The sequence below is a fragment of the Danaus plexippus genome, chromosome Z, assembly GCF_018135715.1.
Source record: "Danaus plexippus chromosome Z, MEX_DaPlex, whole genome shotgun sequence".
NCBI classification, from domain to species: Eukaryota; Metazoa; Arthropoda; class Insecta; order Lepidoptera; family Nymphalidae; genus Danaus; species Danaus plexippus.
The window spans coordinates 418,636-442,801 of record NC_083559.1 but is presented as its reverse complement, the minus strand read 5'-3'; the positions used below and the strand labels follow the sequence as shown (position 1 = coordinate 442,801).

Sequence of the window (24,166 nt, the reverse complement as noted above, 5' to 3'; positions counted from 1 at the left end):
TCTTAATTTGCCAGATCATGTTTTAAAAATCTATTTTCTTTATATACTAAGCAATTCGGCTTCCTAATTCAGTCGAGACTGTAAAACTTTATTTCATTCAAAAGTTAATCCCGGATCGTGTCTCCTCCATTCTACACGACACTGGCAGAAGATACTGTGCACGTCTTTGCACGGATGAAGGCCATAATATAAAAAAAAACAACAACAACAAGCAAAGTTACCAATGATTTGTGAATAGGATACTACAAGCTAAAACACTGTTCTTTCAAGAACTGCCTCTCCTTGGGATATCTGATGGAGGTAATACTTTTTTATGGGAATAATAAAGGCTTATAAATGCGCTGTTATGTATGCTTTGGAAAAATAAAAGCTTATATAAGCGCCGTACTATGCAAGAGGAGTTGATAGAGCAGGCTCCGACGCCTCCTCTCGAGGGATTATATCCAACAGTAATGAATGAAAGTGAAGGTTTTTCGGGTATTTCTTGACACGCTTGTGAAACGTATATTTGGTGGACAAAGACTTATTACCCCAGGGTTTGGGTCGGGAGTGGTGTAGTGGAAGTAACTCACGAGAAGGTGCTGGAAACACTGTCACTACTAAATGTAGTGGAGACCAGTTTCTCTGTGAAGATCTTTGCTAGGCATTTATATTATTTTTTGTTTTTGTATTATGTACTAAACTGGTAAACTAGATAGAAACATACTGATTAGTTTTCATTTCATATTTTTGATTCTGAAAATTCTTATACTTTGTTTAATTCTATTCATAAAAGTTTTTTTATATTTGGAGATGGTAGAGCCTAGCTGTGGTCATACAACTTCAGCTCGAACATGGGCTGGCTCGACCGGGAAAGTACCACCCTCTCACAGAAAATCGGTCTGAAGTAATCTTTAATGGCTGCTGTTCGTCCAATGAGTGAGAGAGCCGGTTGCCCTTTCAGTACGTCGCTGAACTCCTAAATTGCTGGATCAATTTAAATGAATGTTTTGTGTATGCAATTTATTATATGATTTAGATTCTTAAATCATCCCGGTCTAGTTATTGTAAATGAAAAGACTGCGACGTGGATTATTATATGTATTGTAATAACCACTAAACATTTATCTCTGAGCGCAAGTCTGATGTTACCGCGGACAACAATTTAAGAATTTAAATTCTAACAATTTAAGGATTGTAAAGAGGTACTTAAGCGAACAAAGACGAATAAGTCATTCCTATGTTAGGTGTTGCATTAATAATGTAGATTCGTCATAATCTATTGTTTATTTTGTCATTTAAATTTCAAAAATTGTGTTTATATTACCTAAATAAATAAAAAAATCATCTTTGAAATAAATGCCTTTCGGTTTTACTTGCAGGTGATACAGTCTATATTAAATGAAAATAAAAATTAATAAATGTTTCATAGCTATAAATAAAAAACAAAAATCGATTCACATCTTTTATTAAATTTAATGAAACATTAAATTTCTTAATAGAAACATACAAAACATTAAAAGGATCAAAAATATAAATCCTACAACAATTCTTAAATATTAATGTTGACACACCTTTAAGTAAATGTACTGAAATCTTGCTGGGTTACAATAGAGTACATTTTTACATTTATAATACCTAGTTCACTTTATGTAGAATTAAGACGTATATGAAAAACATCAAAAGGACATTAAGAAAATCGCGAGACGACAACCATTAAAAATATTAAAATGCATCAAAAGACAATTGGTTATATAAATATTTAGTATCTGTACATAATGATAATTGTTATAAATTATCTGTGGATTATAATGTAGGCTAGACATGTTGAAGTTTTCTAAAATTTGATACCGGCTTGCAATTTTGCCATGACTTCAGCAGATTTCCGAAGCTGGGTCAGTTCGCTATCGGTGAGTGTTTGTCGAATGATGTCATAGATGCCTTTCCTGCCGAGCACGCAGGGCAGGGACAGGAACACTTCGTCCTCTATACCATGCTCGCCCTGTGAAGAAATAGAGCGTCTTAAGTAAGTATTCAAGAACTAACTTAAAGATGCACCTTAAAAGTATCAACTTATACCTTAACGCAGGTCGTGACAGGGTGCACACTATTCATGTTGTAAAGTATGGCGCGACAGAGTTGTGATAGAGATAGTCCAATAGCCCAGGAAGTATAGCCTTTGAGTTTGATGATTTCGTAGGCGCTTTTAACCACATCTTCGTGGATCTTTTTCCAGTTTTCAGGATCGTCATCCGAACCTATTTTTGGGTTGAGATCGCTGAGACGCACACCGGCTACGTTCACGCCGGACCATACCGGTACTAAAAATGAACAAGTCAGTTACACTATAGGCGTAATAAGAGTAATGTCTGTAAAATATACTAATTTGCATTTGATGTGGAAGTTAAAAAAAAATTAAGACTATTGCCAAGTTATCAATTGAGGTGAAGAAATTGATTAGTTCTAGAAAAATAATTAATCTCACCACTGCTGTCCCCGTGTTCACCGATGACATAACCGTGACAGGAAGTAGAGGCTACAGCCAACTTCTCGGACAGCAAGTACCTGAAACGAGCTGAGTCAAGGTTGGTTCCGGATCCTATAATCCTGTTCTTGGGCAGTCCGCTGATTTTCCAGGTCACGTAGGTTAGAACGTCCACTGGGTTACTCGCTATGATGAATATGGCGTCCGGGCAGTACTTTACAAGCTGTTAGATAAAGAGTAAGATTTTAATGTTAATATAAACAATACTGAACTTAGATAAAGAATATTATGTTTTAGAAAAGCTATCTTAAAATTTATGTATTTTTGGGAAAAAATCTTTGATATTTTAATATTTATCTAAAGAATATATATATTGAAAATTAATACATGTAACATTATAAATACGTAAGTTAATGAAGATGTTTATATGTTTGTTGCTCTTGTAAGCGTAAACTGCTGTTCAGATTTTGATGAAACATAACAGTAATGTAGCTTGGACTTAAGAACAAGTCTTATGCTATAATTAATTACAAAATTGCACGTATTTCTCGCAGCATTATGGCATAAGTTTGCATCATATATGAAGTCACGTGACAGAGACTGTGGTCGTTGCTGCCGGCTCGTTATCATTCAGTTGAATACCGAAGACCTTGTAGACGAAGTCGCGGACAAAAACTAGTCAATATTGGTGTCACAAGTGTCAAAAGTGATGACAAAACCTCAATTAGATAATAAGCCTTTCAGATATAAATATGCATAAAAAATATTAATAAAATTTGATAAACGTTTGATAACTATAATAATTTGGAATGACGAAAATTTTATACGGAAATGATAAGAATTGGGAATATTGTTATTAATATTTTTAAGATTGTAATTTTATGCCTATTACTAAGCTAGTTATAGTCACTTCTCACTTCCTACCTGGGGTATAATAACTTTCAAGACGTCAGTGTTCCTCTGTACCAATTCGAGCCTGGTCTCCCCAACACGTTGTCTCACACCAGCGGTCACAACACAGATCTTAGAACCCTCAGAGACGGCGTAATCTGAATAAGAAAAATTAAATTACAGAACATTGGCATTATACCAAGTTACAGATGCTATTATGACTTTTATAGTCTGTTGTAAGTTGTAACTCTTTTGAAAGTGACACTTTCTCTCGTACGTTTGCATTTTATTGAATATCTATTGTTTTAGATCTACTAACAAAATTCCTAATTGTGACCTCAGTCGAACCTAGCAAATTTTATTACATTCATAACTTAATCTCGGATCGTGTCACCTACATTCTATACGACACTGGCAGAATATACTGTGCAAGTCTTGCATGGATGAAGGCCATATTTAAAACAATAAACTATCGTATGTACCTGTGCTTGACTGAATCTTAGCATCTTTCATGAAGCATGAGCCGTGCTGTAGATCCATCATTTCGCCTTTCAATTTGTCTGCCATACAATCCACCAACGCTATATTGTTAGTGACGCCCTAAAAGAATAATATTGTCATTTTAATATTTATATATAATACATATGTATGATAAGAATTATCTAATTTTATAAATAGATTAACATTTCTATTATATGCTATTCTGTCCAGAGAATTAAAGTGCTTCTTTGGAATTGAGCATTATGTGCTTTAATGAGAATAACGAAATATTTATTTATCTACGGAATCCTATCCACAGTCGTGACTCTACGACACACTTTCATACAGTCGTGTTTATATTAAGTTTTCTTTTTCATGTTTTCTTTTTATTTAATTCTTCAAAAGTTATCTGCATACTGCCTATACTGTAACCTTATTATGGCAGCGTAATTTTTAAGTTCGTTTAAATTTAATTATAATAAATAATTAACAATTCAAAATTAGTCTTCATTTCTTACGTACGATATTTATAAATTTATATTTAATTTTTTTAAACCATTAGTGTTATTTCTGCTATTTTAAAATCCTAATATGTGAAAATTGTGATGTGACTTTATAATCTATTTAAAATAATCTTAAATAACTAATTAGCCAAACTATGGTGACATCGATTGCTTATTTATATATATATATTCTGTTTAAAAATGTTTAAAGAGCCCGCAGATGACCCACAAACGACCAGACAAAACAATTCGCGCCCTTGAAATTTAAAGTGACATCATTAAACTGCTATTATCTATTAAATGAGAAATGATAACTTCACTATACTCAGCACATTTTTACAACCACACACACATGAAACGATTTCGTGAACTGTGTAACGTGATTATGGATTGTGAATTGTCATACGTGAACGGGCACTGGGACTTGTAAAAACGAAAATGAAGGATGAAATTATTGAGGTTCCTTCAATTGTAATCACGAATGTTTGGTTAGATGACTGATTGTAACGTTGCAAAATATATGCTATAGCTATTGTGCATATGCTAGAATAACATGCAGGCTGGAATTTATCGCGAAACTGATTGTTCCCGAAGGATACTGGCACTATAGTCCCGTTCTGTATGAAGTCACGTCAGGTTTGTATTTTAAACCGGTCCAGATAAATTACAACGTCAAACAATAGCCTCGTAATTAATTTTGTATTCATAAAGATCTTGCATAATTTATGTGGCTTGTAATGTTTTAAAGCCATAGTTTTTATCTTAGATTATTGTAAAGTATTACATGTAGCGTAAACTTATGCGATCAGAGGTTAAGATCGAAATGTTATTGTTAAATTTTATTACATTGATAAGTTGATAAAATATATCTTGACGGTTTTTTTATTTCAAATAATTACTGATAATTTTTATATAAACATTTGACAGTCACATACGTAAAATTATCAATGGTTGTTATTACTATAGTTACAATTCTGTGGGAAATAAATTTTTATAAGTCATATTTAATATAAAGATCAGAAGTTTGTTTTAAACAAGGACGATAAATACGTTTTGTCTTAGGAGTTAACTTTCATAAGATTCCTGTTTCATAGAAAATTATGAAGCGAATTCACTACTTAACGTTTTATAAAATCGTTATTTGGTTTAAGAATTAAATACGCGGAGTTGTCTGTGTTTTGAAAGCGATATAAATTCGCTGTAAGTAATTTTTTTTCTCGATAACTTTTTTTGTTGTTAGCAACATTTTGGGACTATTCTTATTTGTTCTTAGGTTATGGGATTTATCCACAAAAAACAAACGTTACTTTCAGCGATCAAATTATATTTATTAAGAGAAAACGTATTGACAAGAACACAGAGTTAACAAAAAGTGACATCACACAAGTCGTGATGTGAATGTTAGTTCAAAATTGACAGCGACAGTGACAGTGGCGCCAAATTTAAATTTTCAAGTTTCTTTTATTAATTCTAATACTCCCACTAAAATTTAACTTTATTCTTTACACAATATTTCAAAATTCTCAAAAAAAATATATAAACTTAACCAAATATCTGATCTCTCAGATAAACAAATATTTGGGTTGATAGGGCTTTTGTCAAAATATCTGCTAATTGCTCTTTACTTGAAACATAATTAATTTTGATTAAACCCAATTCAACCTTTTCCCTTATAAAGTTATATTTAACATCTATGTGTTTTGTATGCTTATGATAGACAGGGTTATTAATAAGTCTAATGGCACTTTGATTGTCTACATACAATGTGACACATTTAAAACTATCACCCAAGTCTGCCATAATTTGCTGCAACCATAAATTTCTTTTGCAGATTCAGAGGCTGCTACAAATTCTGCCTCAGTTGTGGAGAGAGCAACGGTCTTTTGTTTTTGACTAGACCATGTTATTGGTCCACCATTCATTTTAAAAATATAACCCGTTGTAGATTTACGAGTATCTACATCACTAGCAAAATCAGAGTCTGAATATCCAATCAGATCACTGCTTTCTCCATATTTTATACATAAATCTATGGTGTTAATAAGGTATCTAATTATACGTTTAACAGCATTTACATGTTGTTGACTAGGATTGTTTACATATCGGCTTAATACATTCACTGAAAAGGAAATATCAGGTCTAGAAACAGAGCTCAAAAATAGCAGGCAACCTATAGCCTCCCGATAAGGAAAGTTAACAACATTCTCATCTAGATTCTTTGTGATAATAACATTTACATCTGCTGGCGTACTGGCAGCATTTGCAGTACTCATACAAATTTATCAATAATTTCCTTTATATAATTTCTCTGATAAATACAAATACAGTTATTTTTTCGTTCAATTTCCATTCCCACAAAATATTTTAAATTTAATTCTTTAATTTTAAAAGCTTTGTTTAAGTACTCTATTATTTCTTTAATAAGTTGTTTACTTGAGGATATTACAAGGGCATCATCAACATATATTATTAAGAATACTTTTATTTTATCAAAAGTGCCAACATAAACACAATTGTCAGCCTGAGACTGTATAAAACCATATTTCTTTAGGAAATCAGTAAATCTTTTGTTCCAGCATCTAGATGCTTGTTTAAGACCGTATAAAGACTTATTCAATTTCAACACAAAATCATTCTTAACAGATACACCCTTAGGAACTCAATAAAAATATCTTCCTCAAGAAACCCATTGAGAAATGCAGTTTTAACATCAAACTGTTGAATTTCTAAATTATATTTAGCTGCAATAGAAAGAATAATTCTTATTGAATCATATCTAGTTGTTGGTGAAAATATTTCTTGATAATCAACATCTTTTATCTGATTATAACCACGTGCACACAAACTAGCTTTATAACGAATAACTTTATTATTTTCATTCTTCTTAACAGTAAAGACCCATTTCGTAGTAAGGGTTCGTTGACCACATCTTTTCACCATAGTCCAAGTATTATTAACTTTCAATGCAGATAGTTCTTCTTTGATAGCTTCTGACCATTTATCTTTCTGAGGACTTCTTATTGCTTCTTCATATGATTGAGGTATTGACAATTCTATAAGATTGGCTTCAAAACGCCTATTATGCCTTGGTCTCAAGTTGATACTTCGTGATTCTATGTCACTCAATTCTTGAGATGGTTCATATACTGGATCGTCACTATTGCAACTCAACAAACTATCTTCATTCTCAGATGATGGTATTTCAGTTACACTATCATCTACATTTTCTGACTCAGGAATTTCTGTCTCCTGGCTTACAGGTATATCATTATCAATTATACATATTTCTGCAATGTTCTTTCTAGTTTCTGGCACTTGCTGTTCATCAAAGATGACATTTCTTGATATTTTTATTTTCTTGTTATTTAAGTTGTACATCCTATAATTGGTATTATCATACCCAACTAAAATCATCTTCTCACTCTTCTTATCTAATTTTTTTCTCAACTGATCTGGAATGTGAACATAACACTTCCAAACACCTTCAAATGACCTATCTGAGGTTTTATACCATTCCATAATTCAAAGGTGTCTTATTAGGGCACTGGCTAGAAGAAGTCCTGTTTAATATATAAACTGCACAATTAACAGCTTCAGCCCATAAATCAAGGGATACATCTTTGGCATACAACATTGAACGTGCACTTTCTACTATAGTTCTTTGTTCCCTCTCAGCACGGCCATTCTGTTCTGGGGTATAGGGTGCTGTACGCTCATGAACTATCCCCTCTCTATCCAGATACTCCTGAAATATCTTGTTGACATACTCTTTCCCATTGTCAGTATGTAACACTCTAACATTATGCATGTATTGATTTTTAATAATAGCATTGTATTTCTTGAAAACTTCCATGACTTCATTTTTATTCTTAATGAAATATACATGCCTGTAACTTGTGGCTGCATCTTTAAATAATACAAAATATTTCATACCTTGTATTGATTCATGACTCATTGGTCCACATACATCACTATATACTAGATCTCCTGGCTGTAATTTTCCTCGTACAGATTTATGAAATGGCAGTCTACACTGTTTGCCATATGCACATGCTTCACAAATAAAGTCACTTTGTTCATTGTCTTTGATTTTCAAGCCTTCAACAACACTATTAGAACACATATTTTTAATTTGCTTTAGATTAATATGTCCAAGTCTCTCATGCCACATTTTAAGGTCACTTTGGGTATTTGAACCAGGTTGCAAGTATTTGGAATCACTGTTTTTATATTTAACTCATACAATTGTTTTCTGTAATTTTAGCAATCATGACTACTTCACTATTTTTGTAAATTAAAGCATTTGTGTCCTTTTTAATGATAGTAAAATTTTTTCTTATTATTGCCCCTTCTGAAAACAAGTTTCTTCGCAGGCTGGGAACATAGAGTACATCACACAATTCACTGTCCTCCCACTGTCCATTGACATATCTCTGAATTAGAATTTTACCAATACCAGACACTTCCACTGATTGTTTATTTCCCAATGTCAATGTTTTCTGACTGCTCTCAAAAATTTCTATAAAGAATTCCTTTCTATAGGTCATATGTGCGGAAGCACCACTATCCAATATCCAAATATCTTCTGGGTTACTTGTGTAATTACTTTCTATATTAAATGCTAACATATCTGCGCCTTCTTGCTGAGGCTTTCTGTACTTGGATTTTCTTGGTGCACGACATTCCTTTGAAAAATGACCACGCTTCCCACAATTATAGCACTCAAACCTATGTTTGCTATTAGTTTTGTTTTGATTTGGACCACTACTACTAGGTTTGTTTTGATTTGAATGTTTTTTCAATCCTTTATTGGCAACAAGAAGAGCTGTCTCTTGTTGTTGTTCATCTTCACATGCCAAACTTGCTTCTTCATCTAACAATCGAGCAGTTAAGTTAATGATTGTTTGTTGTTCTGGATCCATCGACATCCAAGCTTGCCGCAGTGGTCGATACTTGGAAGGTAAAGTACCAAGTATTTTAGTAATGATGGCCATTTCACTGACTTTTTCACCATTTTCATTTAGCTGTTTTGCCAGAGATTCTACTTTTGATATGTGTTGAGCTACACTATCATTTGGAGACATTTTATATTGATAAAATTTTTCATGGATTAACATCTTACATAGTTCACTCTTTTGTTCATATATTGATTCAAGTTTCAACATGATTTCTTTAGCAGTTTCACAATTTTCAATTAATGTGATCTGACTTAAATCCATTGACGAAGTTATGATAAACATCGCCATGCCATCGTTTTTCAACCACTCCGTACTATTTCCTTCTGGTTTCGGTATAGAAATATCAATTCCTTTTGCTTTCAGAGCACACTTAACTTGAAATTTCCACTGTCGAAAGTTATTTCCATCAAATTTTTCAAAATGCATTGACCGCGTGGGATCCATTTTGAGGTTATTCTCTCGGCCACAATGTAACTTTTTCTTTGTCTATATTTCTTCTTCACTTTTATTTCCAGAGTTCGCTGGGCCCATAACCTCTTAGGTTATGGGATTTATCCACAAAAAACAAACGTTACTTTCAGCGATCAAATTATATTTATTAAGAGAAAACGTATTGACAAGAACACAGAGTTAACAAAAAGTGACATCACACAAGTCGTGATGTGAATGTTAGTTCAAAATTGACAGCGACAGTGACAGTGGCGCCAAATTTAAATTTTCAAGTTTCTTTTATTAATTCTAATATTTGTAAAACAATAAAACGAAGAAAATAAAACGAGGCGACGAAAAAGAATTTGTTTATTAATTAAACAAAAATCCACTTCGATATCTGAAATTATTTTTAGAAAATTTATATTTTTATTGAATGAAAATACCAATAGCATATAGTATGAAAAATATCATAATATTTTTATTCATAATGCCCAGTACCATCCACGGTAAACGATTAGGTACGTAATTTACAAAAACCAATCAAATAAAATATATACTTTTGTAAAATTTTCATTCGCCTTTTTATTATTCGCATGTCATTCAACAAGAACAGAATATACCTTATTTAAAATTAATGTTGACAGATTAAAGCAAATTGTCTATGGTTTGCGGAGCGCTCGTATCAAACTTTTGTCATACACGCTCGCACATGAATTGATGTAAATGCGCATGGTGTAAAAAAAAATGCACTTACACATTAAACAATGGCAATATCTGATTACACAATACTCTATTCAATCACACAAATAACATGTAATGTATTACTAATGAGCAATACTAAGTATTTTAATTGTCTATAATCTATCTATATATATGTGTATATATCTATATATATAGATTATAAGTATAAATGTCGTGATTTTTCATAGTATATATATAATACAGTCAGTCAAAAAAGGTGTCCTATCAAGAACTGCTCAGAAACCTGATAGAAGTAATATTATCCTGATGTGCTTTTACTAATAAAAGCTTTGTCGTGATAGCTTTGATGTCAATATCATAGGAACGTACCTGTGTTAGCATTGCGAAGACCGCTGCCATGCCGACTTGGCCAGATCCCACCACAGTGACCTTGTTGCCGGTGGCTTCCGTCTTCTGCTGGATGGGCTGGAAAAGCTGGTCCAAAGTCGCCATTTTGTCTGCACACACATATATGAATGTACCATATTTTTAAGAGAAATACAAAGCAAATTACTTAAGTATTTCAATTTAAATTAAAACATGGTGTATCGTACAGAAGCGAAATAAATTAGCGTTAGTTTTCATACGTATCAGAATTAAGTAAAATGAATATTCACCGTATATATATCCAAAATTTTATTATATCCTGTGTTAATATTTTATTGCCTTAATTTATAAGCGAAATAGGCTAGTTTAGCAAAGCGTAGATACTATTTCTAAATAAGGATTCATATTTATGTTATTATCCAAAAAAAAAATCAACAATCTAATAGCGTGTCTGTTAAAATGATTAAGATTTAAGGAATTTCAAACATGTCGAATAATTATATAGATACCTACTTCCTTTAAGGGCTTGTAGATATTTATGAAAAACATGTTACTGAGAAACGTTCAAGTTAATAGAATATTCCAAGTTAATAAATTTGCACGTATACATTACGTAACAAGTATAAAACCTTACATCAACCGAACGCAGAATTGGACAGAGTTGTAGGAGAGTGCAACGAAGAGGTTGGATAGGAATAAAATACAAAAAAAGAAAAAAAATTCGCATCAACCTAATATAAGAAACTATCGAAACGGCCTTAAATACTCACGTCTATAACCGTAGAAGCCATTGTAAGCGTTGCCATTGGCGGTCCCATTCCCGTTAGCGTTCCCGTTCATAAAACTCATCTTAATATTTCAGTTTAACTAACATACGACTACAACTTAACAATTAATATAAATAATGAGACCAATAAGAGTTAGCGCACAGCTCGAGACTTCCGCATTGAATGGTGGCGATGTCTCTGAATTTCTATTTATGTGTCCGTGGACGTGATGAAGCGGGGTGGGGATAGGATGTCGTCCAAAATCTTATACCTCTTGCCGTTCAGGACATGTCAGAAATCACGTTGTATCGACACTGACATGACGCATTCGCGAATTTGTGATACATGTATATGTCACTCAGTAATATTGCGCCATTAAAACGACATCTGCTTCATTCATTGTGTAATGTTTTACTTTAATAATATCCTGAGGGTTTTAATCGAGACATCTATGTTTGTATTAACTAAGAGATTTATTATAATTAACGTTTCTGATTTTTTACGTCGACACCGTATTAGTTATTACGATTAATTATTGCGTGGAAATTCATTAATGTTATGAAATTATTTTTTCATTAATTTTGCCATTTTGTTGTTAAATTATCTTACTTTGACTAAATGTGAGAGAAGCACACATATAACCAGCAATGATTTGAATATACTAATTCTGTTGTGGTTTATTTCCAAAAGTTCTCGATCACGTTTAAGATCAAATGAAAAAGGAACGACGAAAATAGTTATCTGAAGGTTAATGCCAAGGTCTGTGAAAGTGGAATTAAAAATATTCATAGCATTTTACTTTTAAACATTTTTAACGGTTGTAATTGTTCACGTATCATTTATTTAATGTATTGGAAATCCAAATGGTTTTCAATGTTTTATTTATTAGTAAATTTTCGCTTATTCTATACATTGCTTTTATCTATATTTCTAACACACTGCTATACCGTCTATCTTTTATTCTGTTCCAGCTCCTCGGAAACGGCTGGCCGTTATTTAATTGCAAGAGGAAGAAACCAGTCACATAACATATTTGATTAAAGCAACACATTTTTAGCACGCAATTATCTTAACAATGAGACCATCTGCCAACACTGAGGAAAATGGATTTCGCTCCATGTTTACGATTCATGTAAATATATAACAACCGTAAAAGAGCATTTTGTAAACAGCAAAGATGTTTCTTATTAATTTTAAAGTTTTCAATAACTACCCATTAATACAATATTATGAAGTAGTTTGAAATTTGATTGCGAGAAAAACTTTCATTGGATGCTTGATGGATTTAAAAACGTTTTATATTAGAATTCTATAAAAAATCTTTTTGTTGAATATGACTAAACATAGAAAATATAAAAATTTTATGAAAAATCCATAATTAAGTAACAAAATCCTTTACGAATTTTACTAACACAAATGACCTTTTATTTACTTGTAGTTTAATCATAGCAACTTTGTTTCCTTCCCTTATAACATTTATATATATATATATATATATATATATTTATTAATAGGTTCAAAATTCAACACAAGCTGACGTGTCACTTCGTTTAAAAACACCACAATACTTGTTGCCATGGAATCGTAAACATTTTAATAGATAAAATATAAATTTTAGAAAATCAAAACTGTTTTAAAATATACTTTCCAACAAATCATCACCCAAAAACTGGAAGCAGACTCAAAAATAAATAAACATTTGATTAAAAGATTACTAAATGAGATCATACGCATCGCAGAGGTCAGGAACAAGGTCAAAAGGTGAGTAAACTTTAAATTTGCATTTAATAAAACCAATGTCCTTAATTTGTAAGAGAAATTTTTATCTCCAATATAATTAAAACATGTAAAATTAAATTTGTCTGTTCTGGCCCATAGTTTAAACTAACACTATAACACTAAAAGTAACTTATATATATATATATATATATATATATATATATATATATATATTTTATATATATATATATATATATATATATATATATTTATATATATATATATACTCACTTTTTGAATTAAATACCTATATATAAATAACCGTATTTATAAATCACTTTATATAATATCAATTTATTTGTATTTTGTATATAAAATGCGGTGTTACGATAAGAAAATCAAATGGAAAATATTTCACATTAGTTTTAAAGTATGCTAGTATTTATGGTATTTATAATTTATTATGACGCATGCACATACACAATTGCTGAGTTTTATTATCGAATACATACAAAACCCGAAATATCGGGAGCATTACGACTGTTAATTCAATCCAGGGATTGCACATAAATTGAGTAATTTATATCATAAAACGTCGATATATCAAAAGTAAATAAAAAGTTTTGAAACCAAAGACGAATAATGAAAGTTTGTAACTTTTTAGTAATTAAAAAAGTTTAGGTGACAGATCAAAAGTCATTTGACAGGATTCAATAATGACAAGATTCAATAAACAAACTAATTTTCCGGCTATGACTAATATTAGTCTGAAATAAAGGCAGGTACTCACATGCTATGTGCCACAGGTCACGTACTGACGAGCGATGGAGGTGGTATGGCTTGGGAGTTGGGCTAGTCAGTATTGTTGGCTTGCACGGCGGCCACTCAAGGTGACCTTGAAAACACTTTTTAGTAGCCACGCTATGCGCATGACCGAAATTGAACAACCACAAAATTAGCTTTAACACAATACACTAAGATTCATTATCGGATAAAATTTATTACGATAAAGAGCAATGAGTTCGAGTAGTCTGTGTAAAAGCATATAAATGTTATAGTCGTATCGTTATGGTTTAATAATCATATCGTATATGATGAATCCATGATAGCGTGATATATTTTGAGATAAGTTTGACATATCAAAATAGTATTTAATATAGAGTGATAAGGTACATATCAGAGTGGATAAAGATTGACAGGATCATAGTATGAAGCAAGAGAAATGCCTTCGTAGAAATCGGGCGCTAAAATATCCTTTGAAGATGTTTATGAACAATTTCCCAAAAGTTAAAAATGTAACACTTATTTATTAATCACATTTACTTAATATTTATTAATTTTCTACAAATTGTGTTAGCAAAGGAGTCCGTATATTGTTTTCTTTATATAATTTGTGACGCATGTAAACCTGTTAACGTGCAGTTTCTGGAACCGCTTAAAATTAAACATTCATTTATCACATATTATACTTTGTCTTGACGTTATATCCTTTGAAATTTATCCACATAGCTCAGGATATGGCGTCAAATATTTTAGAACACTCTTCTGTGACTTTCGAGACGGCGAAATGTCAGGAAGGGTCGGATTAATAACAAAGAACAAACAAATACTTATGTTCTATTAACAACATAAATAAAAAAGGGTTTTCTTTGGAATTATGAAAGGTTCTGTTTAAACCGGAGAAGCTTTAAACCGTAGAGATGCATGAAGGAATTCGAAGAGGGACGATATATGTCTCTCGAATGATATTTGAGTTAGGTATCTATTATACATATCTGTAGGTCTTTAGCAATCTTATGTAATAATTAATATTTTCGAAACTTGCATATAGCAATAAGCAAATTACAAATTTTACTCCTTTTTCTTTTAATTTTTTTATTTTATTCGTTTTTACATTAAATTAATTTGGGATTTTATTGATTTTTTTATTCAATTGCTGATAATAGTAGAGAGTTTTACCTTAAATTAAAACTTACCTATTATTTTTTCATCAATATCCGGAATCCAGGTAAAATCTACCTGGTGCATCATGAGTCTTATAATGAAGAATATCCATGAGTTGGGTGTTTTATATAAGTCTCAATATAAAGAAAGTGGCGCCGCCTATACAGAGAGGTACTAAAACTGCTGGCAAAAGGCAGAAAGATGGTCGCTTGACTCAAGATGGATTCCGGATATTGATGAAAAAATAATAGGTAAGTTTTAATTTAAGGTAAAACTCTCTATTATTTGTTTCGTATCAATATCCGGAATCCATCTTGAGTGATATGTTTGTTATCTCCTGGTGTTTTATAGAAATTGTTGACGCTATAATGTGTAGTAGATTAAGGTGAATATAAAAATTTTATATTAGATTGATTTCTACAACATATTTCCATGAACTGGGTTGAAATAATGAGAAAGACATAGATGATGAGTTCGAATTACGTGAATTATAATCAATTAATTCCCTCTGGTAGTAATTTTGCAAGGTGAGAATCATTTTCCAATTACTAGTTGCTAGTATTTGATCTATAGGAAAGCTTTCAATAAAATTAAGGGAAGTCACGGCTGATCTTACTGAGCCTGGTGCCGCTTCAATATCAGCATCTTTTAAAAGTGACTTCACCCATCCACCAATCATTGTTCTCGAAGCTGGTTTTACCACACCTCTCGGTGTGATAAATAAGTGACTTAAATCATTTCGTCGATCTGAACTCAGAGTCAATACTCTTTTAATCCAAAAGTTCGTGTTCAAGTTTTGAATGGGATGCGGTATTAACCTCCATCCGGATCGCCTATGGTTTGCATTGTCGGTTTTGGAACCAAAAGCTGGCCAAAAGATCAAATCATCTTCCTCATATAATAAACTCTGATTATCAATTCGCAAGAGCGTGAGATCATGAATTCTACGACCGGAAGCAAGTAGCAGAAGTGTCGCGGCATGCCTTGAAACATCGAAAAGGCTATTTTTTTAGGATTGTGCGAACTCACATAATCTAGTAGCTTTTTTGGGTTCCAGATAGGTGGCTTTGCCAATTTTTCGCGTGAGATTGATATTGCTCTTAGAATATGTTTAATAAAGAAATCCGACGATAGATCTACCGATTTATGAACAAGAATAGTTCTATATGCTAGACCTATATCGCAATGAAGATGAGCTAGGTACCGCGCTACTCTACTTCCGTTCGGAAATTTATGATCTACTGAATTTAAATCACACCACTTCTTCCATCTTATCCATGCTGGTTTATATGTATTCAATATAGAATCTCTCCAGCATGACCGAAGCAACCGTTGCTCAGACTCCGTCCATCCTGTTAAAATTTCCTGCCACCCGAAATCAGCCAAGCTCCCAGTTGTAATTTTTGAACTTCCGGTGGGTGTGTTCCTGTTCGCGTGTCTAGAAGTACACGGTTCAGATCTGGAATTAGATATAAGGCTCGGTTCTGAAGATCCGATTGGCAAAACACCTTTTGCCATTTCGGAGCTATTATAACATGGAGTCCTTTGGCCTGGTTCAAGTGAGCAAGTACCCTAGGGATTAATTGGATGGTGGGAATAGCCATGCCAGATTGTAATCCCAAGAGCGACAAAAGGCATTGTGATAGAAAGCATCTAGATCTTGAATGTCTTTTGTTACATATGTCCGAACTACGTGGGCCGTTTTCGATGCGAAAAAATCTATTTCTGGACACCCCCACATTTGAAATATTTTCGTGGTTGCTTCTGTTATCAAGTGCCATTCGGGGCAAGCCTTTTGACGGGACAATGCATCGACTTCTACATTGTATCTGCCCGGTATATATTGTGCTATTAGATGCATGTTCACTTTGTCTAGGACCGATAGAAGCCGCCGAGTTTGTTCCAGAAGCTTCAGAGACTGAGTACCTCCTTCCTTGTTTATGTATGATACAACGGTCCGGTTGTCGGTCTGAAGAAGTATTTGTGAGTTTTGCAAGCCATCCTGATCGAGTTGAATAGCTGCTAAGACAGCAAACATTTCTTTTTTGTTCACATGTCATGATTGTTTACGTTTCGTCCACGTTCTTGATATGCTGATTTCGTTGAGCTGTGCACCCCAGCCTGTGTTGGATGCATTTGTAGTCAAAAGGTTGGTCAATTGAGGTATTTGAATCGGCATTGACCCTCCTATTTCTTCCAGCCACCATTCCAATTCCGGCTGTACTGGTTGGGGAATACTCACGCGGCGGTGCGGGTGAGTTTTCGGCAACTGTCGACTGTAGTACTGCAGTGTTCGACAGTGAAGCCGACCCCTGCGAGTTACAAAACTCGCAAATTTGAGTCTCCCCACAATGGACTGGTATTGTCGGAGAGACCATTTGCTCTGTTTGAGCAGATACAGTGCCTTGCGTAGCGTTAAGCACTTCTGCCCCGACAGGGACTTTGTGTTACGTTTTGTGTCCCACGTTATGCCGAGAAACTCGAGGCATTGTGTCGGGGCTAAGACCGATTTCTGAAAATTTATCATCCAGCCTAGGGTCCTCATCATCTTTAGCGCCCCTGCTATGTCGTTCTGTAAAGCCGATTTGGACTGGTTCGCACGCAAAAAATCGTCGAGATATAGTACGCATCTGATGCCGTGATTTCTCAACAATTCTGCTATCCAATTGGTTACCGATGCAAACGTTCTTGGAACCGGTATAAGACCGAAAGGTAAACAGGTTATTTGTAGCAGCTGATGTTGATGCGGATCTTGGTGGTAATTAAACCTTAAGAACCTTCGATATTGTTTTAATATCGGAAGGTGAAAATGGGCCTGTCTGATATTTTACCATCCAATCTTCAAGCTGCAGAAAAGGTTGGCACTCGAAAATGATTGAAAAGGCGAAAGGATTTTATCTACACCAACATGTTCAGTCGTTTGAGATTGAAGATGGGGCAAAATTCCCTGTTGGGTTTGGGCACTAAAAAGAACGTTGAACGGAAGCTGGGAGATGGCTCCGCACGTCCGATCACTCCTGTTTTTATCATGCTTTTGATTTCCGCTGACATATTGGAAGTAGTTTTTGTTCTGTAATATCGCATGACTATTTGACTTGGATAAATGAGAGGAGGCTGAAGGGAGAAGGGGATTCGAACCCCACTTAATAGTTTGCAAATTTTTTCCCGGAGCTCCAACATTGCTCCAAATATTTTGAAATTGTTTCAAACAACCTCCTCGAAACCTCGGATAGCCATTCGCCACGTTTATGCTTAATTGAGGACTGAAGCCGAGATTTCCGGGACTTAGTTTTGTCTCGTAATTTATTAAACATAAATTTGGGGTTAGTGGACTGCTGCCGCGGCCGTTTTTCCCCTTTTGAAAAGTTTTGACGAAAAAAGGTGTCATAAGTTGTTTACTAGTAGAGGCTTTCGGATTTTCATATAAAATATGTTTAGACTTTTGTTTAGACTCATAGTTTGAGTTTTCGTTTAATTTATTCACCCCTCCTATTTTCTGAAGGTAATCATTAATAGCTTTACTGTTAAAAAGATATTCTGAACTTGGGGGTATTTTATAAATAACATCGCGACTTGGGGGTATTTTATAAATAACATCGCGATGAAATTTTTCCGGGATTTGTCTTAACAGTGCTTCCCTTCGTAAATTTATGAAATCTGCTCGTCCACCGCACACTATTTGTAATAAGTCATCCGTTATCCTGCTATAGTTGGAATCTTTTGAAAATAATGATTCGATTTTATTAAACAATGAATTTGGAGTAAGTGATTCTTTTGATTCACTCGTCCAATTGACAAGTATCTGCAATGTTTTATGTAATTCCGCTTTTTGATTAAGTAAGGCATTAGTTAATCCAGCGAACGAATATTCTAATAAATAAGAACGGGGATCATCTTTTAACATTGTCAATTCATAACGTTTTGAATTCGTCGTTGACAGATAATTCTATAAAATTCGGGGGTAGCTAAATATTTCTTTTGTGTATCGGAAAATCTAATAGCATACCAATCATCACAATTAAATCTCTATAACTCAATTAGTTTTTGAAGGTATATATCACCGGCTCTTTCACTGTTGTACTAATTTCCGATAAATTTTTTAGTTAATTTGGTGATTAACAACAGGTCGCTCTAAATTTAAATCGTTTGACTATGCTGTGTTATCATGCTTTAAAATTGTATTCTCGTTGCCTTTCGTTAAAAGATTTGTTAAGAAGGCAATTTGTTGAGATAAAATTTCAAAATGAGCGTAACTTACGGTATTTGATTCTTTTCTTTTTTCTCGACTTGCTGGACTGCCACCACAACTATCAGACGACACATTATCACTCTCGCATGAACTCGTTGATGATAACCGTTCTCCGTTTCCGAGAAGTGGATTTTTCTTCAACACTTTGGTTTTCCATTTTATCAACAGAGAGGTTACACAAACACTTAAAACACTTGCAAAGTAATTTCGCGTTAAACTTCACTTTCACTTGCTGACTTGTTAAAGGCGCGAAAAACGACGCTATAATGAAGAATATCCATGAGTTGGGTGTTTTATATAAGTCTCAATATAAAGAAAGTGGCGCCGCCTATACAGAGAGGTACTAAAACTGCTGGCAAAAGGCAGAAAGATGGTCGCTTGACTCAAGATGGATTCCGGATATTGATACGAAACAAATAATAGATTATATTAATGTTCTTTGAAATAGATCATCATTGATTCAAGATATTTTTAAGTAGAATGTACATATAATTAAATTTGTACTTCGCTAGTTCTGAAAAAAGTCGAAATTGATGTCCTTGATGATTTATGTAAACCAGGATCATTAATTATGAGAAGTTTTTTTTTTAAATAAAACTACTGTCTCGGTTTATAAGTTTATGTAACAAATATTTTTTTTATACGAAAAACAAAAAAGGTACATACGAAAAAGCACCATAAAAATAATTCCCTCACTATGTCCCGAGCGCTAGGTTCGAAGTAAATCATTAACCAAAAACGTAAAATTCTTTATGAATTGTTTGTTATCTTATTTCATGTTTATAGAGGATAGTAGTCAATGACTACACTTATATAAGTTCATAGTTCAAGAAATGCGAATGAAAATATTTTTTAATATAATTCAAAATTTGTCCTCGAATAAATTATCATTCCCTCACTGTTGTGAGACAATATGATTGGGGTAATATTTAAAGGCCTACCAAGCTCCACATATTTTTTTTTTTACAGTTGGCATCATTGGTCTTGAGAACTTACACTAGAGGAGGTAGTTGAAGAGAAGATGTTCTTTTTTTAAATTAATTTAACAACAGGTTTTTTCTCATGTAATGTTATCACAGGACAAGCATTTTTTTATTTAACAATTGTAGCGTATTTTTACATGTTTTCGGTTGTTATAAAATACTGTTCACAGTTCATAAGAGTGTAGGTTATGTCTCTGAGTTTATGGCAATTGTGTTTCGTTTCTCAGTCCCTCATAACAAAATGATATGTTTTCTGATAAGTATAAAGTATTTACGTTTATTTGTTTGGTTTCGGTACGCTAAAGGTCGTAATAACTTTAAGAAAATGAAAATAAGTAAAAAGTAACTACGAATAATAAGTAAAGTGAATGCGATTAAATTGCATACAGACTGATAGATAATATTAGACTAACAAAATTGTAATGTTTGTTCTCTGTCCATTACTTTTCTCAAATATTAAATCGTTAATATAAAAGTATATATTGTTGTCTTAGGTATGTTAAAAACATTAATTAAATTACGGACTTATTGTGTACTTGTTAACTTTGTTATTTAATTATTATAACTAATTAATAGTTTAATGCTACTTTTAAATGTTGATGTGTTTTGTTTGTTACAATTAAATCGTTACATGATAGTTTAAATTATTGTATTTTTTAATAAATAAATAATTGGTGTATTATTCAGTACGTAATTAATATTGAATTGTATATGAAGTCATTCCCTCACAAATTTTTCATTCCCTCATTTTCGGATTTCTTTTTTTTTCATATTTTCAATTAAAACTCAAAAAAGTTTGGGACAACCATACTATTTTCATCAAACAAGACCTAAACTACCACTTAGGCAAGATTAAATTCAATACTGAGTTAAAAAAAAATTAACTTCATAAAGCCATTTTGATTTTTTTTTAGAATTAGCCGCTTGTAACTGCCGATATTATCACGCAGTTCCTCAACTGGCTCCACTGGCTCATTCAGCGGTAATATTTCATACATCGCGTAGTAAAATATTTGACAAAGGCATGAAACTCTCGGTTTATAAAAAATACAGATAAATAATCATACAAATAACATAGGGATGCAACAATTTGATCGTTCCAACTGTCACAAAATGATTTTGATTGATTATATGCCTTCATTTTACTTTCATTACTGGCAAAAAGATTTCTCATGATATTAACTGCTTTTAAAAATATACATATTTTAAAATTTTGACGCACTTAACATACTCGACTCTCTAAGAATAATATTATTATGTACAATTAAGTGATAATAAACGAAAATCTCCGTAACTCTAATTTAAGTTAATGTTGAATTTACCATAATTACTGAAATTATCGAAGTATAATAAAAAAAAATTGCCATCTTTATTCATAATAAGATATATTATAAGTGTAGTATTGAAAACTTTAAAAAGGAATGCAGAGCACAGAGTGTCATTTTATAGATATTTGTTTTCTGTTTATAATTTCAATAGGTCATCAATATTATTAAAATCGTATCTTTGGTTGTTGCTTAAAAAATTGAACCCAAATCTGAACATAACTAGTTATTTAAATCTTTATGACCGTGTGACAGGCACTTGTTTTTATTTGCTTTATCAAGAGCGTAAACTGTATGTTATATATATGATTTAATTTTAATGACATTATTTATGTTAGGTTTAACGATAAAATTATGTAATAATTTTTGTTTTGTAACTTTATGAATTTTTTTTTTGTACTACAAGTGAAATAAGATTTTTTCGAATTACTCACAATGCAGAAAAAATGTTGATATTGTAAACAATTTCTACGAACCTTGAATAGTTTCTCTTATCGGATTATTTCATCTTTATAAAATTTTATTTTGATTTCTAATTTACTGGCACTTTAAAATTATCAAGTTACCTAACAGTAATAACGTCACACGCGTCTGTCATTCTTTCATCAAAAGGCTGTCAAACGGACAATAATTATTAATTTTATTAAAAATAAAATGAGCACTTGGCGAATGGCTGGTCTTAAGTTAGAGTTAAGATTTATTTATTAACTGCTTTACTTTTAACGTTTCTCATACATGTTGTATGTTTTAGTTACGTTAATTATTCAAATATCGCCGCGAAGACGCTAAGGAAGACGCTTAAATCGGAATTCAGGGAGGATGCACTGAGGCGAGATCAAACTTTCATAAAAATCTTCTTCTGGATGAACGGCAATCAATTAGGTGAGTTCGCACAGATATGTAAAGACATTTTTTTAACAATAGTCCTTTAACAGTGTCGCGCCATTTGTTTGTACTACTCATAGACGTAAAAATTTATGTATTATAACAATCTATGAATTTATATGGAATGAAATTAAATGTAAACAGTACATAATACATTCTTGGTATATTATATTTTTTTTATTTCAGGTCTCGGTGAAAAACTGAAAACGGATAAAGAAAAAACCTAAATAAATGTTTAAATTAATTATGCCTTGACGCATTTACTCTTACGTGCTTACTTTCTGCGTCATTGCTATTATTTTTCAACAGAAACCATACATAGTAAGGAGAAATAAAACGTTTCCGATTTTCATGGCCGAATAAATTCTTTAATAAAATAAAATTTTCACATATAATTAGTCACAATAAAATCATTTTGGAAATTCTTTTATATCACAATCCACGTAGAAGACATATAAAATAGAAACGTCTCTAACATGAGCAAATTTGGAATAGTATAGAAAATTCATTGAAATATATATATACATATGTATATGGTTAAATTAATATATCGAATTAATGATGATAAGAAATACAATAAATAAATTCGATAGTTCCATACAGTACGTACACACATCTTAGCAAACACAAGATACGTTAACATATTCTACGATGACAACACACCGCATCGAAATGCAGTCCCATAACTCACTTATTACTACGGGAGATTAAAACGGGGCAAAAACTATAAACTATATTCTATCACCTAGAAGCGAAGGGCAGATATGACGTCACTGTTGCTTTAGATTCCAGCGCGTGTTGCCAAGCTATCTACGGGTAGCCTAAACTAAAATTAACTGGGCCCGCGACATCTAAAACCTACACACCGTCCCAATTTACACAGCAGGTTAAACATCTAATAGTCGCGGTAACCCATCTATAGTATCAGGTCGTAGACCTGTGAGTGACGTGCTCCACGAGGCACGGATGGTGAAAATGCCAATCTTTAATGTACATCTTACACCTACATCTTAATACTTATCTTATATAAGATATCCTATACATTAATAACTTTACATTCAGTGTTTAAAAGCGTGTCATGTGTAGCGAAATATGTTTTTTAAGCTTAGCTAGAATGAAACAAACTATATTCACTTAATATCTAGATAGAATTATGATCTTTATCGCGTCTACTTATTAATAATGCTCTCTTCCAAAAATCGGTGATGCTCTTTTTTTAGTCTTCACATAGTATATGAATCACATGAGCCTAGTTTCTATGAAGGGGCTGTTAGCGCAGAGCTTATGTTATTTACAATTGTTTATGTGAATGACAAGTAAAAAATCTAAAACAAAAAAAATAACGCATAGCCAAAAAAAGAAACCAAATGTCAACGCGACTTCGTAAAACAAAATGGCCGACATGAAGCTCTTGACCAGAGGCATGTTATGTGTAAGCCCATAACATAGCTGTGCTATCTAAGAGACTGGATGCTGTACCTCTCATCCCGAATTGAGG

The 24,166-nt window shown here is 32.7% G+C and overlaps 2 protein-coding genes across 3 annotated transcripts; one reads left to right on the top strand and one right to left on the bottom strand.

Moving 5' to 3' along the window:
* Positions 1-1,431: 1,431 nt before the first annotated feature.
* Positions 1,432-14,230, bottom strand: LOC116778145 (L-lactate dehydrogenase). 2 transcript variants are annotated; one of them, XM_032672055.2, is made up of 7 exons: positions 14,073-14,230; positions 10,800-10,927; positions 3,838-3,955; positions 3,389-3,513; positions 2,465-2,687; positions 2,059-2,300; positions 1,432-1,981 (listed from the first exon to the last, which is right to left on the bottom strand). In XM_032672055.2, exons 2-7 carry the CDS (start codon positions 10,920-10,922, stop codon positions 1,817-1,819), a joined length of 996 nt encoding a protein of 331 aa, XP_032527946.1. In that variant the 5' UTR covers positions 10,923-10,927; positions 14,073-14,230; the 3' UTR covers positions 1,432-1,816. The 2 variants fall into 2 exon arrangements, with proteins under 2 accessions (XP_032527946.1, XP_032527945.1); XM_032672054.2 differs by lacking the exon at positions 14,073-14,230 and adding an exon at positions 11,567-11,763.
* On the top strand, positions 11,937-23,081 carry LOC116778147 (uncharacterized). The gene is made up of 5 exons (XM_061525999.1): positions 11,937-12,322; positions 12,535-12,695; positions 13,182-13,324; positions 22,535-22,665; positions 22,855-23,081. Exons 2-5 carry the CDS (start codon positions 12,639-12,641, stop codon positions 22,893-22,895), a joined length of 372 nt encoding a protein of 123 aa, XP_061381983.1. The 5' UTR covers positions 11,937-12,322; positions 12,535-12,638; the 3' UTR covers positions 22,896-23,081.
* Positions 23,082-24,166: the final 1,085 nt, after the last annotated feature.